At 44.7% G+C, this 16,656-nt stretch overlaps 1 protein-coding gene across 1 annotated transcript; it reads left to right on the top strand.

Annotated features, from left to right (window-relative positions):
• Positions 1-9,213: 9,213 nt before the first annotated feature.
• LOC135536828 (interferon regulatory factor 2-binding protein 2-A-like) lies at positions 9,214-10,100 on the top strand (the record flags this gene model as incomplete). Its single annotated transcript, XM_064963078.1, has 1 exon — positions 9,214-10,100. A coding segment is annotated over exon 1 (853 nt), but the record flags the coding sequence as incomplete, so codon positions are not given.
• Positions 10,101-16,656: the final 6,556 nt, after the last annotated feature.

A 16,656-nucleotide genomic window follows, 5' to 3' on the forward strand; every position in this document is an offset into this window, starting at 1 on the left:
AGACATTCTGGTTAGAGACATTTCTGTTGGAGACAGTCTGCTGTTAGCAGGGTCATTGGAGACATTCTGCTGTTGGAGACATTCTGCTGTTGGAGACATTCTGCTGTTGGAGACATTCTGCTGTTGGCCATTGGAGACATTCTGCTGTTGGAGACATTCTGCTGAGGAGACATTCTGCTGTTGGAGACATTCTGCTTTTAGAGACATTGGAGACATTCAGGGTCTATTGGAGGAGGAGGAGGTCTAATTCATAGACAGGGTCTATTGGAGGAGGAGGAGGAGGAGGTCTGGAGAATTCATAGACAGGGTCTATTGGAGGAGGAGGAGGTCTAATTCATAGACAGGGTCTATTGGAGGAGGAGGAGGTCTAATTCATAGACAGGGTCTATTGGAGGAGGAGGAGGTCTAATTCATAGACAGGGTCTATTGGAGGAGGAGGAGGTCTAATTCATAGACAGGGTCTATTGGAGGAGGAGGAGGAGGAGGTCTAATTCATAGACAGGGTCTATTGGAGGAGGAGGAGGTCTAATTCATAGACAGGGTCTATTGGAGGAGGAGGAGGTCTAATTCATAGACAGGGTCTATTGGAGGAGGAGGAGGGTCTAATTCATAGACAGGGTCTATTGGAGGAGGAGGAGGAGGTCTAATTCATAGACAGGGTCTATTGGAGGAGGAGGAGGAGGTCTAATTCATAGACAGGGTCTATTGGAGGAGGAGGAGGTCTAATTCATAGACAGGGTCTATTGGAGGAGGAGGAGGTCTAATTCATAGACAGGGCCTATTGGAGGAGGAGAGGTCTAATTCATAGACAGGGTCTATTGGAGGAGGAGGAGGAGGAGGTCTAATTCATAGACAGGGTCTATTGGAGGAGGAGGAGGTCTAATTCATAGACAGGGCCTATTGGAGGAGGAGGAGGTCTAATTCATAGACAGGGTCTATTGGAGGAGGAGGAGGAGGTCTAATTCATAGACAGGGCCTATTGGAGGAGGAGGAGGTCTAATTCATAGACAGGGTCTATTGGAGGAGGAGGAGGTCTAATTCATAGACAGGGTCTATTGGAGGAGGAGGAGGTCTAATTCATAGACAGGGTCTATTGGAGGAGGAGGAGGAGGTCTAATTCATAGACAGGGTCTATTGGAGGAGGAGGTCTAATTCATAGACAGGGCCTATTGGAGGAGGAGGAGGTCTTAAAGACAGAAGGAAAAGTCAGATAAATAGATACAATGGTGAAATGTGTTCTGGTTAAAAGGATGATGTTTCCTGCGGGGTGGGTTGACATTTTAATGTTCATCTCCCTGGTGATGGCATGATGACATCATTAGGCTGACTCCCTGGTCAGGCCCAGCGGCATGCTGGGAAACCTCCTAATGGATGTCAACAGCTACCCTCCCAGCTCCCCCTCCCTCCCTCCCCCAGCTCCCTCCCTCCCTCCCTCCCTCCCTCCCTCCCTCCCTCCCTCCCCCTCCCCCTCCCTCTCCCTCCCTCCCTCCCTCCCTCTCTCCCTCCCAGATAGCCACCTCATATGGCAGCAGAAGTGTCAGCTCTCCCATTGTGCCTTTGCTTGGCTCAAACCCAACAGTGTGTTTTCCACCACGAGATGAGCTCTCCCTCTCCCCCGCTCTCCCTTTCTGTCCCCTCTCTCTATATCTCTCTCTATATACAGTGGGGCAAAAATGTATTTAGTCAGCCACAAATTGTGCAAGTTCTCCTACTTAAAAAGATGAGCGAGGCCTGTAAATTTCATCATAGGTACACTTCAACTATGATAGACAAAATGAAAAAAAAATCCAGAAAATCACATTGTAGGATTTTTATGAATTTATTTGCAAATTATGGTGGAAAATGTGTATTAAATACTAAGACTAAATACTTTTTTGCCCCACTATATCTCCCCCCTCTCTCTCCCTCCACACCCCTCTCTTTCCCTCTTCCTTCCTCTCTCTCCCCCTCTCTCTCATTTCAATTCAAGGGGCTTTATTGGCAAGGGAAAAATATGTTAACATTGCCAAAGCAGGTGAAGTAGATAATATACAAAAGTGAAATAAAAAAATAAAAATGAACAGTAAACATTACACTCACAGAAGTTCTAAAAGAATAAAGACATTACAAATGCTATATTATGAATAAATACAGTGTTATAACGTACAAAAGTAAGTACAAAAGGGAAAAGAAATAAACATGAATATGGGTTGCAGCGGTTTAGGAGCGCCAAGCTGCCAAGTCCACGACCAAAAGGCTCCTCAACAACTTCTGCCCCCAAGCCGCCATATAAACCCGTTGAAGAAAACTCAACTTTCTGTTCCAAAGACGAGAGGATGGCGGTCCCCACGTTAAAAGGACAAGATCACCAACAGAACTAAGCCAACCTCAGCGTGAGCTCTGGTTGAATGACAAGAACCTAATGAAATTAGCATTGAATTTCAACATGAAAATGACGATCACCACGACGAAAGGATGAATTTCGACTATACCAGCCAGAATATAGCATGAGCTCAAAGCATGGCAACTTGTTATGAACTTTGAACTCTTATTCACTAAAGAAGTGATACCTCCTAGCCATTGCGTTAGCAACTTCAGAGGACCAGAGATCCAGGCTGGACCTCCCCGCCTTCTATCTAAGATCAATCTACCGAAACGCAGCTCAGAGTAAATATTTATTGCGTTTTCCTTTTTCAAACGGGCGGTAATTTACAATGCATAAGATACTGTATTTACGATAGCATAACTGCCCACGGCCCGATAGACACACAAAATCTCTTTGTTCCTCAGTCTTCCCGCTCTTTCATTCAAAACACCCTTTCTTTGTGTAACCAGTCATCATATCTGTTCCGTCCTCTAGGGACCTTTTCCTTTATGACAGAATTTGTAATCAATGTATGATCCATTCTGTGTAGATGTAATTCTGTATGATTATTTAGGTATTTAGTAAATAAATAAACCACATTTTGAATTGCTGATTCAACTTGTTAGCCAGGGTTCGTGAAGATAACCAAGAATTTATAACTGTCAGATGCGACTGAATAAGGTGAGGATTAAATATTGACTGCTATTGAGGTTAAAGATTACCAGGTCTTTAAGAGTTTATTCGGAAGACAACAGCTCTATAAACATTCTTTTGTGGTGCCCGACTTTATAGTTAATTACATTTACATGATTAGCTTAATCAGGTAATATTAATGACAGATAAATTATTTTATAGAATAGCATGTCATATCACTCAATCCGACATAGCCAAAGACACGACAATTGTCAAAGCTTGCCTTAAGTTTGGGTCAGTCACAGTGGTCAGGTATTCTGCCACTGTGTACTCTCTGTTTAGGGCCAAATAGCATTCTAGTTTGCTCAGTTTTTTTCTGAATTCTTTCCAACGTTTCAAGTAATTATCTTTTTGTTTTCTCATGATTTGGTTGGGTCTAATTGTGTTGCTATCCTGGGCTCTGTGGGGTGTGTTTGTGTTTGAACAGAGCCCCAGGACCAGGGGCTCTTCTCCAGGTGAATTTCTCTGTAGATAATGGCTTTGTTTTGGAAGGTTTGGGAATTGCTTCTCTCCCTCACCCCCCTCTCTCTCTCTCTCCCCACTCTCTCTCTCTCCCCACTCTCTCTCTCTCTCCCCACTCTCTATCTCTCCCCACTCTCTCTCTCTCCCCACTCTCTCTCTCTCTCCCCACTCTCTCTCTCTCCCACTCTCTCTCTCTCCCCACTCTCTCCCTCACCCCCTCTCCCTCACCCCCTCTCCCTCACCCCACTCTCTCTCTCTCCCCACTCTCTCCCTCACCCCACTCTCTCTCTCTCCCCACACTCTCTCTCTCCCACACTCTCTCTCTCCCCACTCTCTCTCTCTCCCCACTCTCTCCCTCACCCCCCCCCTCTCTCCCCACTCTCTCTCTCTCCTCCCTCTCTCCCTCACCCCCTCTCTCTCTCTCCCCACTCTCTCTCTCCCCACTCTCTCTCTCTCCCCACTCTCTCCCTCACCCCCTCTCTCTCTCTCCCCACTCTCTCTCTCTCCCACTCTCTCTCTCTCCCCACTCTCTCTCTCTCTCCCCACTCTCTCTCTCTCCCCACTCTCTCTCTCTCCCCACTCTCTCTCTCTCTCTCCCCACTCTCTCTCTCTCCCCACTCTCTCTCTCTCTCTCTCTCTCCCCACTCTCTCTCTCTCACCCCCCTCTCTCTCTCTCCCCACTCTCTCTCACCCCCTCTCTCTCTCCCCTCTCTCTCACCCCCCTCTCTCTCTCCCCACTCCTCTCTCTCTCCCCACTCTCTCTCTCCCCCACTCTCTCCCTCACCCCCCTCTCTCTCCCCCACTCTCTCTCTCTCCCCACTCCCTCCCTCACCCCCTCTCTCTCTCCCCACTCTCTCTCTCTCCCCACTCTCTCTCTCTCCCCCCTCTCTCTCTCTCTCTCACCACTCTCTCTCTCCCCACTCTCTCTCTCTCCCCACTCTCTCCCTCACCCCCCCTCTCTCTCTCCCCACTCTCTCCCCCTCTCTCTCCCCCTCTCTCTCTCTCTCCCCACTCTCTCTCTCTCTCCCCACTCTCTCTCTCTCCCCACTCTCTCTCTCTCCCCACTCTCTCCCTCACCCCCTCTCTCTCCCCACTCTCTCCCTCACCCCCCTCTCTCTCCCCACTCTCTCTCTCTGCTCTCCGTCTACTCTAAGCTACAGCTATCAGATACAGTACCAGTCAAAAGTTTGGACACCTATTCATTCCAGGGGTTTTCTTTATTTTTACTATTTTTACTATGCTAGTGAAGACATCAAAACTGTGAAATAACACATATGGAATCATGTAGTAACCAAAGAAGTGTTAAATGTTTGAGATTCTTCAAAGTAGCCACCCTTTGCCTTGATGATAACTTTGCACAATCTTGTCATTCTCTCAACCACCTTCATGAGGTAGTCACATGGAATGCGTTTAAATTTACAGATGTGCCTTCTTAAAATTGTATTTTATTTTTTAACCTTTATTTAACTCGGCAAGTCAGTTAAGAACAAATTCTTATTTTCAATGACCGCCTAGGAACAGTGGGTTAACTGCCTGTTCAGGGGCAGAATGACAGATTTGTACCTTGTCAGCTCTGGGGTTTGAACTTGCAACCTTAAATAAGATTGTCACACCCTGATCTGTTTCACCTGTCTTTGTGATTGTCTCCACCCCCTCCAGGTGTTGCCCATCTTCCCCATTTATCCCCTGTGCATTTATACCTGTGTTCTCTGTTTGTCTGTTGCTAGTTCGTCATGTTTGTCAAGTCAACCAGCAGTGTCTTTTCACCGTCTCTTTTTCTCGCCCTCCTGGTTTTGAACCTTGCCTGTCCTGTCTCTGAGCCCGCCTGCCTGACCACTCTGCCTGCCCTGACTCTGAGCCCGCCTGCCTGACCACTCTGCCTGCCCTGACTCTGAGCCTGCCTGCCATCCTGTACATTTGCCACACCTCTGGATTAGTGGCCTCTGCCTGACCCGTCCCTGAGCATATCTGCCGTGCTGTACCTTTCCGACACTACTCTGGTTATTGATCCCTGCCTGCCTTGACCTGTCGTTTGCCTGCCCTGTTGCTGTAATTAAAACATATATATTTAACATTCATTTAACCAGGTTAAGTTAAGAACAAGTTGTAATTTGCAATAAAGCAAAGCAATAAAGCAAAGCAATCTGCGATAAAGCAAAGCAGTTCAACACATATAACAACACAGAGATACACATGGAGTAAAACAAACATACAATCAAAAATACAGTAGAAAAATCTATATACAGCATGTGGAAATGAGGTAGGATAAGAGAGGTAAGGCAATAAATAGGCCGTGGTGACGAAGTAATTACAATATAGCAATTAAACACTGGAGTGATAGAATGTGCAGAGGATGATTGTGCAAGTAGAGATACTGGGGTGCAAAGGAGCAAGATAAATAAATAAATACAGTACAGGGATGAGTTAGATAGATAGATGGGCTGTTTACTGATGGGCTATGTACAGGTGCAGTGATCTGTGAGCTGCTCTGACAGATGATGCTTAAAGTTAGTGAGGGAGATATGAGTCTCCAGCTTCAGTGAATTTTGCAGTTCATTCCAATCATTGGCAGCAGAGAACTGGAAGGAAAGGTGGACAAGGGAGGAATTGGCTTTGGGGCTGACCAGTGAGATGTTCCTGCTGGAGCGCGTGCTACAGGTGGGTGAGCTGAGATAAGGCGGGGCTTTACCTAGCAGAGACTTGTAGATGACCTGGAGCCAGTGGGTTTGGCGACGAGTATGAAGCGAGGGCCAACCAACGAGGGCGTACAGGCCACAGTGGTGGGTAGTATTTGGGGCTTTGGTGACAAAACAGATGGCACTGTGACAGACTGCATCCAGTAGAGTGTTGGAGGATATTTTGTAAATGACATCGCCGAAGTCGAGGATCAGTAGGATAGTCAGTTTTACGAGGGTATGTTTGGCAGCATGAATGAAGGAGGCTTTGTTGCGAAATAGGAAGGCATTTGAGCGGGACTGAGGGCTCTACAGTGAAATAAAACAATAAAACTAGCCAAGACAGCAGTAGACAAGGCATTTTGACATAAGAGAGAGGCATCAAGCAATCACAGGTGTTGCTAAGGAGAGCAATCAGGAGAGCTAAGACAACAACGGGTAAATGGCGAGGAATGTGCAGAGCGGGTCAGTGAGGAACATACAGGACCTGAGTTCGAGGCTGAGGCCTACAGGTAAACAAAATGAGGTACTATGTTACTGAAACAGTCCAGGGGGCATCAGCTGTGTAGCCGAGTGATCATAGGGTCAAAAAAGCGGTAATAGGTGAGTTAGGGTGCTGTTCGGTAGTCATTACTACGCCAGGCGAGCAGGGGACACGGCTTTGAGAAAAGCTAGCGGGCCAGGGTTAGTCTTTGACTCATTCACAAGATCAATAAACAAACAACAGTAGCCCCTTAAAGGGGCAATCAGCAGTTGCTACATCCATTTTTTCCCCATTTAATTAAAGATATGTAACCATTGATTCTGGAAGAATCTAACTTAAAAATGCCTCATGAGCTCAGTTCAACTGTCGTGCCCCATCAGAACCCAAAATATAAAGGGCGTGTCAAGGCGCAAGGAGGATGGTTGGTGGTTAGGGGCGAAGCAGGGTGTTTGGGTTGGCGGTGAGGGGCGAAACGGGGTGGATGGTTGACGGTTAGGGGCGAAGCGGGGTGTTTTGGTTGGCAGTTAGGAGCGAAGCGGGGTGTTTTGGTTGGAGGTTAGGGTCGAAGCAGGGTGTTTTGGTTAGCGGTTAGGGGAGAAGCGGGGTGGATGATTGGCGGTTAGGGGAGAAGCGGGATGGATGATTGGCGGTTTGGGTGAAGCGGGGTGGATGGTTGGTGGTTAGGGGCGAAGCGGGGTGGATGGTTGGTGGTTAGGGGCGAAGCGGGTGGTTGGCGTTATTACATGACTTACCTTCTTTCTTCCTCTATGGAATGTAAAGAGGGCAGGCTTGCACAAACATATCCTGCTTGGTGTCTGCAGCAGCTAGGTTTCACTCACTCACACACCTCCATCACCACCACCACCACCACCACTAAAAAAATGCTTTGATGAAACATTGAATTACAGATTCATACATGGAAAAACATAGTCACAAAATAAACAAAAATGGACTTAGGACGTTTAGACGCTACAAACGTGTTGGTGAGAGTCTCATCTTTCCCTACCGGGGTCATACTAGTTTGAAGGCCAAACCGTTAGGATGCTATAGACGTCTTCGTGAGAAGACGATTTACAGGATGTCTTATGGTCTGACAAACACCGCTGTTGCTAGGCCACCTTTCACCACAGATGGGCGTCTCATGGTCTGACAATCACCGCTGTTGATCGGCCACCTTTCACCACAGATGGGCAGGGCCACCGTTGTGGATGCAGTGGATTGAGCCCATTCAAACAGATATCTCTATCTTAAACAGAATGATTCCTATGGGATTTGTATTATTATGCTAACTAGATTTTGGAGAGGAAAAACAATAAACATTTTATGTTAAATATGGCACTGTTATTCTGTTCTCATGCCTTATCTTCAGACTGCTGCAGTTCATTCCAAGCCCTGCCCAATCCATCTTCAAGCCCTGCTCAAGCCCTGTTCAAGCCCTGCTCAAATTCATCATGTTCAAGCCCTGCTCAAGCCATGTTCAAGCCCTCCTCAAGCCCTGCTCAATCCCTGTTCAAACCCTGCTCAAGCTCTGTTCAAGCCCTGTTCAAGCTCTGCTCAAGCTCTGCTCAAGCCCTGTTCAAACCCTGCTCAAGCCCTGTTCAAGCCCTGTTCAAACCCTGCTCAAGCCCTGTTCAAGCCCTGTTCAAGCTCTGTTCAAGCCCTGTTCAAGCCCTGTTACAACTAACATTTTACTCCTTGTATTTGAGACAAAGTCACACCTTGTCTGGGTGATTTAGAGAGATAATACCAAATTGTAGCAGACAGATTTAGTTGTTCGTATCACATTTTAAATGTACAATCTCTGAGAAATTGACAAAAATGCAACAAGTGTTACAACCATCCCTTACAAAAGAGGATACTTATGTGGATATATTTTCTGTTTCAATCTTGCAGCCATTAAATAAAGGTTAAATAAATCAAATAAAACATGTAAGATGTGGGGAAATAATATTTGAATGTTAACAAATATATATATATATATATATATATATATATATATATATATATTATATATATATATATATTTGGGATAAATTGTTTTATGTCATTTTAACAGGGGTGCTGCAGCACACTCAGCACCCTACTTCCCATGGCTTTGCTTGCAGCAGAAGGCAATATAACACGTTCTCTTCTCTCCCACCCCAGAGTGTCTGGCTGCTGTTAGCTTCTTTCAAAATGTTCAAGAAGTGGTTCAATAGAGAAGCTGGCTTCAGAGCATGAAGAGGACTGGCGTAGAAGAGTCAAGTCAATAGAATATTCAAGCTGGAAGCACCGTTTCCAGAGACATCGCTGCCTTGGAGCTGAGCTGACACGTCCCTGCTCTACATCGAGACTGGGCTGAGCGGAGGCAGTAGTAGACTAGGCAGTGACAGAGACAGGTCACACGTACGACGTAGTAAAGAACATTCTACTCTGCTGTTATGAACTATGTATGTTGCTGTAGTCCGGAGACAGACGGGGAGAGGAGAGGACACGTTTTCTTTTTAGAGAAACGGAAGGAACTAGTTTCTTGAACGTATTGGATAGATTCTATCACAGAGACCTGGTTTGAGAGAGATTTAAACTCCGTTTTTCGGTGAAAGGGAAGCCATGTCGTCTGCGGTGGTAGCTGCCTCTCGTAGACAGTCCTGTTATTTATGCGACCTGCCCCGCATGCCCTGGGCTATGATCTGGGATTTTACCGAACCCATCTGCAGGGGATGTGTTAACTACGAAGGAGCGGACCGGATCGAGTTTGTGATTGAGACAGCCCGGCAGCTGAAGCGGGCTCACGGCTTCCAGGAGGGGAGGTCTCCGGGACCGGGGAAACAGCAGCAGCTATCCGGGAAAGAGATCCAGTCTAACCACCACGGGTCTGGAGGAGACCCCGGGTCCCGGCCGTCACAGCCCCTAGACCGCTACCCCCTCTCCACCTTGGACCGTCCACTGCGGATGGGACCGGAGTACCAGTCTGGGAGACAGGCTAACGGAATTCCGGTACCTAATGGATTTCCTAAACCGGACGACTCACACGAGCTCAACCGGCAGAGCCCCAACCCGCGAAGGAATAACACGGTTCCTCCAAATCTCGTTCCTCTGGTGAACGGGAACATGTCCTTGTTACACGTAGGTAACGGCAGAACCGTGTGTCCGATGGCGATGGGGCACCCGGGGTCCGGTTTGATTGCAGGTAGCCCCAACGAGCACGGCGGCGGTAAACAGTTAGTCTCGGTCTCCTGTAGTGACCAGCACGAGAAGGATAAGCAGCACATACCTGACAGCTTGACACCGGAGATAGAGCATCACAAAGCCCGGTCGGATGAGTGGACGAACAAGGGGAAAACGGTCAGGGACTTGATGGTTCTCCATACTTTCGACAGCCGGTTCAAGAAGGATCATGCAGCCATGCAACAGAGGGTGATTGGCTATGAGCAACAACAGAACGGAGCTGCTTCCAAATCAGGTTGGTACTGGCTGGATGGCTGGATGTATGGGGTTGTTTTTTCCATATGAATAGAGCAGTACAGTGGACCATTCTGCATATTTACCCTCTGCTACATAGTCTAGACTACATGTTTACAGTTCAATAAAAATAAATGTTGTGTTTTGTCACGACTCAAACAGACAAGTCATGCATAATATGCACAGGGAGATCATTTAATGTCAACTCTTTGCTGTGCATACCATTCAAATGAAAAAGATTTGTCAGATTTGCATTTTTTCTTAACAATAGCAAATTATAAACTAATAAATACATAATCACAAAAGGCACTTTTAAGCATGACTTGTGGGAGTGTTTGTGTCATTGCAAAGAAATGCTAATCTGGTGTAAATCTATATTTGGTTTAAAGTGTTAGTATGTACAAAGGGGTTAACCTGTGAAGTACTCTACATATGCACTTCAAATCAGGATTTGTTGTGGGTATGTTTGTGACGAGAAAAAAAAATGCAAATCTGACAAATCTATTTCATTTGAATGGTATGCCGAGCAAAGAGTTGACTTAAATTATCCCCATATGCATATTATGCATGACGTGTCTGTTTGAGTCGTGAGAAAACGCAACATGTATTTTTATTGAGCTGTAAACATGTAGTCTAGACTATGTAGCAGAGGGTACCATGCTGAATAAAGTGCATATGGAGAGCACTACACAGTTTAAACCCTCTGTTACATACAAGCACACTTCAAACCAAATAGATTTACACCAGATTAGCATTTTTGTAATGACACAAACACTCCCACATGTCATGCTTAAAATAGTGCCTTTTGGGATTATGTATTTATTAGTGTATAATTTGGGATTATGTATTTATTAGTATATAATTTGGGATTATGCATTTATTAGTATATGATTTGGGATAATGTATTTATTAGTACAGTATATACTTTGGGATTGTGTATTTATTAGTGTATAATTTGGGATTATGTATTTATTAGTGTATAATTTGGGATTATGCATTTATTAGTATATGATTTGGGATAATGTATTTATTAGTACAGTATATACTTTGGGATTCTGTATTTATTAGTATATCATTTGGGATTGTCTATTTATTAGTGTACAATTTCAGGATTGTTATTTATTAGTATATAATTTGGGATTATGTATTTATTAGTATATAATTTGGGATGTATTTATTGTATATATTTATTAGTATATAATTTGGGATTATGTATTTATTAGTGTATAACTTTATTATTGTGCATCATTCTTTTTTCTTTCATGTATTAATCATCATCTGTCCATGTTGTCTCTAACTCAGCCTTCTTCATGACCATCTGTCCATGTTGTCTCTAACTCAGCCTTCTTCATGACCATCTGTCCATGTTGTCTCTAACTCAGCCTTCTTCATGACCATCCGTCCATGTTGTCTCTAACTAACCCTTCTTTATGACCATCTGTCCATGTTGTCTCTAACTCAGCCTTCTTCATGACCATCTGTCCATGTTGTCTATCTAACTCAGCCTTCTTCATGACCATCTGTCCATGTTGTCTCTAACCCAGCCTTCTTCATGATCATCTGTCCATGTTGTCTATCTAACTCAGCCTTCTTTGTGACCATCTGTCCATGTTGTCTCTAACTCAGCCTTCTTCATGACCATCATCTGTCCATGTTGTCTATCTAACTCAGCCTTCTTTGTGACCATCTGTCCATGTTGTCTATAACTCAGCCTTCTTCATGAACATCTGTCCATGTTGTCTCTAACTAACCCTTCTTCATGACCATCATCTGTCCATGTTGTCTCTAACTCAGCCTTCTTCATGACCATCATCTGTCCATGTTGTCTATAACTCAGTCTTCTTCATGATCATCTGTCCATGTTGTCTCTAACTAACCCTTCTTCATGACCATCATCTGTCCATGTTGTCTCTAACTCAGCCTTCTTCATGAACATCTGTCCATGTTGTCTCTAACTCAGCCTTCTTCATGACCATCTGTCCATGTTGTCTATCTAACTAACCCTTCTTCATGACCATCATCTGTCCATGTTGTCTCTAACTCAGCCTTCTTCATGACCATTGTCTGTCCATGTTGTCTCTAACTCAGCCTTCTTCATGACCATCATCTGTCCATGTTGTCTCTAACTATTTATTGTCTTCATTTGACCATCATCTGTCCATGTTGTCTCTAACTCAGCCTTCTTATCATAATTTGGGATTATGTATCATTAGTCTTCTTATACCATGTCCATGTTGGATTATGACCATATCTGTCCATGTTGTACTATAAGCCTTCTTCATGACCATCATCTGTCCATTGTCTATATAATCATTGGTTGAGCCTTCTTCATGACCATCATCTTATTAGTGTATCCATTTGCTTCTTCATTCATCTGTTGTTGCATCATCTGTCCATGTTGTCTTCTAACTCAGCCTTCTTCATCATCATCTGTCCATGTTGTCTCTAACTCAGCCTTCTTCATGACCGTCTCTAACTCAGCCTTCTTCTGTCCATGTTGTCTCTAACTCAGCCTTCTTCATGACCATCTGTCCATGTTGTCTCTAACTAACCCTTCTTTATGACCATCTGTCCATGTTGTCTCTAACTAACCCTTCTTTATGACCATCTGTCCATGTTGTCTCTAACTAACCCTTCTTTATGACCATCTGTCCATGTTGTCTCTATCTCAGCCTTCTTCATGACCATCTGTCCATGTTGTCTCTAACTCAGCCTTCTTCATGATCATCTGTCCATGTTGTCTATCTAACTCAGCCTTCTTCATGACCATCTGTCCATGTTGTCTCTAACTCAGCCTTCTTCATGACCATCATCTGTCCATGTTGTCTATCTAACTCAGCCTTCTTTGTGACCATCTGTCCATGTTGTCTATAACTCAGCCTTCTTCATGAACATCTGTCCATGTTGTCTCTAACTCAGCCCTTCTTCATGACCATCATCTGTCCATGTTGTCTTCTAACTCAGCCATTCTTCATGACCATCATCTGTCCATGTTGTCTAACTAACTCATGTCTTCTTCATGATCATCTGTCCATGTTGTCTCTAACTAACCCTTCTTCATGACCATCATCTGTCCATGTTGTCTCTAACTCAGCCTTCTTCATGACCATCTGTCCATGTTGTCTCTAACTCAGCCTTCTTCATGACCATCTGTCCATGTTGTCTATCTAACTCAGCCTTCTTCATGACCATCATCTGTCCATGTTGTCTCTAACTCAGCCTTCTTCATGACCATCTGTCCATGTTGTCTCTAACTCAGCCTTCTTCATGACCATCATCTGTCCATGTTGTCTCTAACTCAGCCTTCTTCATGACCATCGTCTGTCCATGTTGTCTCTAACTCAGCCTTCTTCATGACCATCATCTGTCCATGTTCCATGTTGTCTCTAACTCAGCCTTCTTCATGACCATCTGTCAATGTTGTCTCACTCAGCCTTCTTCATGACCATCGTCTGTCCATGTTATCTATAACTCAGCCTTCTTCATGACCATCATCTGTCCATGTTGTCTCTAACTCAGCCTTCTTCATGACCATCTGTCCATGTTGTCTCACTCAGCCTTCTTCATGACCATCATCTGTCCATGTTGTCTCTAACTCAGCCTTCTTCATGACTAATCATCTGTCCATGTTGTCTCTAACTCAGCCTTCTTCATGACCATCTGTCCATGTTGTCTCTAACTAACCCTTCTTCACGACCATCTGTCCATGTTGTCTCTAACTCAGCCTTCTTCATGACCATCTGTCCATGTTGTCTCTAACTAACCCTTCTTTATGACCATCTGTCCATGTTGTCTCTAACTCAGACCATCTGTCCTTCTTCAGCCTTCTTCATGACCATCTGACCATCTGTCCATGTTGTCTCTAAGCCTTCTAATCTGTCCATGTTGTCTCTAACTCAGCCTTCTTCACGACCATCTGTCCATGTTGTCTCTAACTCAGCCTTCTTAACTCAGCCTTCTTGACCATCTGTCCATGTTGTCTCTAACTCAGCCTTCTTCATGACATCATCTGTCCATGTTGTCTCTAACTCAGCCTTCTTCATGACCATCATCTGTCCATGTTGTCTCTAACTCAGCCTATTCTTCATGACCATCTGTCCATGTTGTCTCTAACTAACAGCCTTCTTCATGACCATCTGTCCATGTTGTCTCTAACTAATCTGTCCCTTCTTCATGACCATCTGTCCATGTTGTCTCTAACTCATCTGTCCATGTTGTCCTTCTTCATGACCATCTGTCCATGTTGTCTCTATCTCAGCCTTCTTCATGACCATCTGTCAATGTTGTCTCACTCAGCCTTCTTCTTCATGACCATCAGCCTTCTTCATCTGTCCATGTTGTCTCTAACTCAGCCTTCTTCATGAATGTTATCATCTGTCCATGTTGTCTATCTAACTCAGCCTTCTTCATGACCATCATCTGTCCATGTTGTCTATAACTCAGCCTTCTTCATGACCATCATCTGTCCATGTTGTCTCTAACTCAGCCTTCTTCATGACCATCATCTGTCCATGTTTATGACCATCTGTCCATGTTGTCTCTCTCAGCCTTCTTCATGACCATCATCTGTCCATGTTGTCTCTAACTCAGCCTTCTTCATGACCATCATCTGTCCATGTTGTCTCTAACTCAGCCTTCTTCATGACCATCTGTTAATGTTGTCTCTGCCTTCCATGACCATCATCTGTCCACGTTGTCTAACTCAGCCTTCTTCATGACCATCATCTGTCCATGTTGTCTCTAACTCAGCCTTCTTCATGACCATCATCTGTCCATGTTGTCATCTATAACTCAGCCTTCTTCATGACCATCATCTGTCCATGTTGTCTCTAACTCAGCCTTCTAGCCTTCTTCATGACCATCATCTGTCCATGTTGTCTATAACTCAGCCTTCTTCATGACCATCTGTCCATGTCTGTCTCTAACTAACTTCAGCATCGTCTGTCCATGTTGTCTATCTAACTCAGCCTTCTTCATGACCATCTGTCCATGTTTCATGACCATCTGTCTCTTTCTCAGCCTTCTTCATGACCATCTGTCCATGTTCATGTTGACCATCGTCTGTCTCTAACTAACCCTTCTTCATGACCATCTGTCCATGTTGTCTATAACTCAGCCTTCTTCATGACCATCTGTCCATGTTGTCTCTAACTCAGCCTTCTGTCCATGTCTGTCCTCTAACTCAGCCTTCTTCATGACCATCTGTCCATGTTGTCTCTCTCAGCCTTCTTCTAATCTCCAACCCTTCTTCATGACCATCTGTCCATGTTGTCTATAACTCAGCCTTCTTCATGACCATCTGTCCATGTTGTCTATCTAACTCAGCCTTCCAAATCTGTCCATGTTGTCTCTAACTCAGCCTTCTTCATGACCATCTGTCCATGTTGTCTCTAACTCAGCCTTCTTCATGACCATCTGTCCATGTTGTTCTCTAACTCTTCATGACCTTCTTCATGACCACTCATCTGTCCATGTTGTCTCTAACTCAGCCTTCTTCATGACCATCATCTGTCCATGTTGTCTCTAACTCAGCCTTCTTCATGACCATCTGTCCATGTTGTCTCTAACTCAGCCTTCTTCATGACCATCTGTCCATGTTGTCTAACTCAGCCTTCTTAATCTGTCCAGTCCTAACTCAGCCTTCTTCATGACCATCTGTCCATGTTGTAACTCATGTTGTCTGTCCATGTTGTCTCTAACTCAGCCTTCTTCATGACCATCTGTCCATGTTGTCTCTAACTCAGCCTTCTTCATGACCATCTGTAACTAACCCTTCTTCATGACCATCTGTCCATGTTGTCTCTAACTCAGCCTTCTTCATGACCATCTGTCCATGTTGTCTCTAACTCAGCCTTCTTCAGCCTTCTTCATGACCATCTGTCTGCCTTCTTCATGACCATCATGTTGTCTCTCTAACTCAGCCTTCTTCAGACCATCTTCTTCATGACCATCTGTCCATGTTGTCTCTCTAACTAACCCTTCTTCATGACCATCTGTCCATGTTGTCTATAACTCAGCCTTCTTCATGACCCATCTGTCCATGTTGTCTATCTAACTCAGCCTTCTTCATGACCATCTGTCCATGTTGTCTCTAACTCAGCCTTCTTCATGACCATCTGTCCATGTTGTCTCTTAACTCAGCCTTCTTCACGACCATCATCTGTCCATGTTGTCTCTAACTCAGCCTTCTTCATGACCATCTGTCCATGTTGTCTCTAACTAGCCTTCTTCTAACTGTCCTTCTTCATGACCATCTGTCCATGTTGTCTATAACTCAGCCTTCTTCATGATCATCTGTCCATGTTGTCTAACTCAGCCTTCTTCATGACCATCTGTCCATGTTGTCTCATGTTGTCTATCTAACTCAGCCTTCTTCATGACCATCTGTCCATGTTGTCTCACTCAGCCTTCTTCATGACCATCTGTCCATGTTGTCTCTGTCCATGTTGTCTATCTAACTCAGCCTTCTTCATGACCCACCATCTTGTCTGTCCATGTTGTCTCTAACTCAGCCTTCTTCATGACCATCATCTGTCCATGTTGTCTATAACTCAGCC

Source organism: Oncorhynchus masou, unplaced genomic scaffold (genome assembly GCF_036934945.1).
Source record: "Oncorhynchus masou masou isolate Uvic2021 unplaced genomic scaffold, UVic_Omas_1.1 unplaced_scaffold_6683, whole genome shotgun sequence".
Classification (NCBI taxonomy): Eukaryota; Metazoa; Chordata; class Actinopteri; order Salmoniformes; family Salmonidae; genus Oncorhynchus; species Oncorhynchus masou.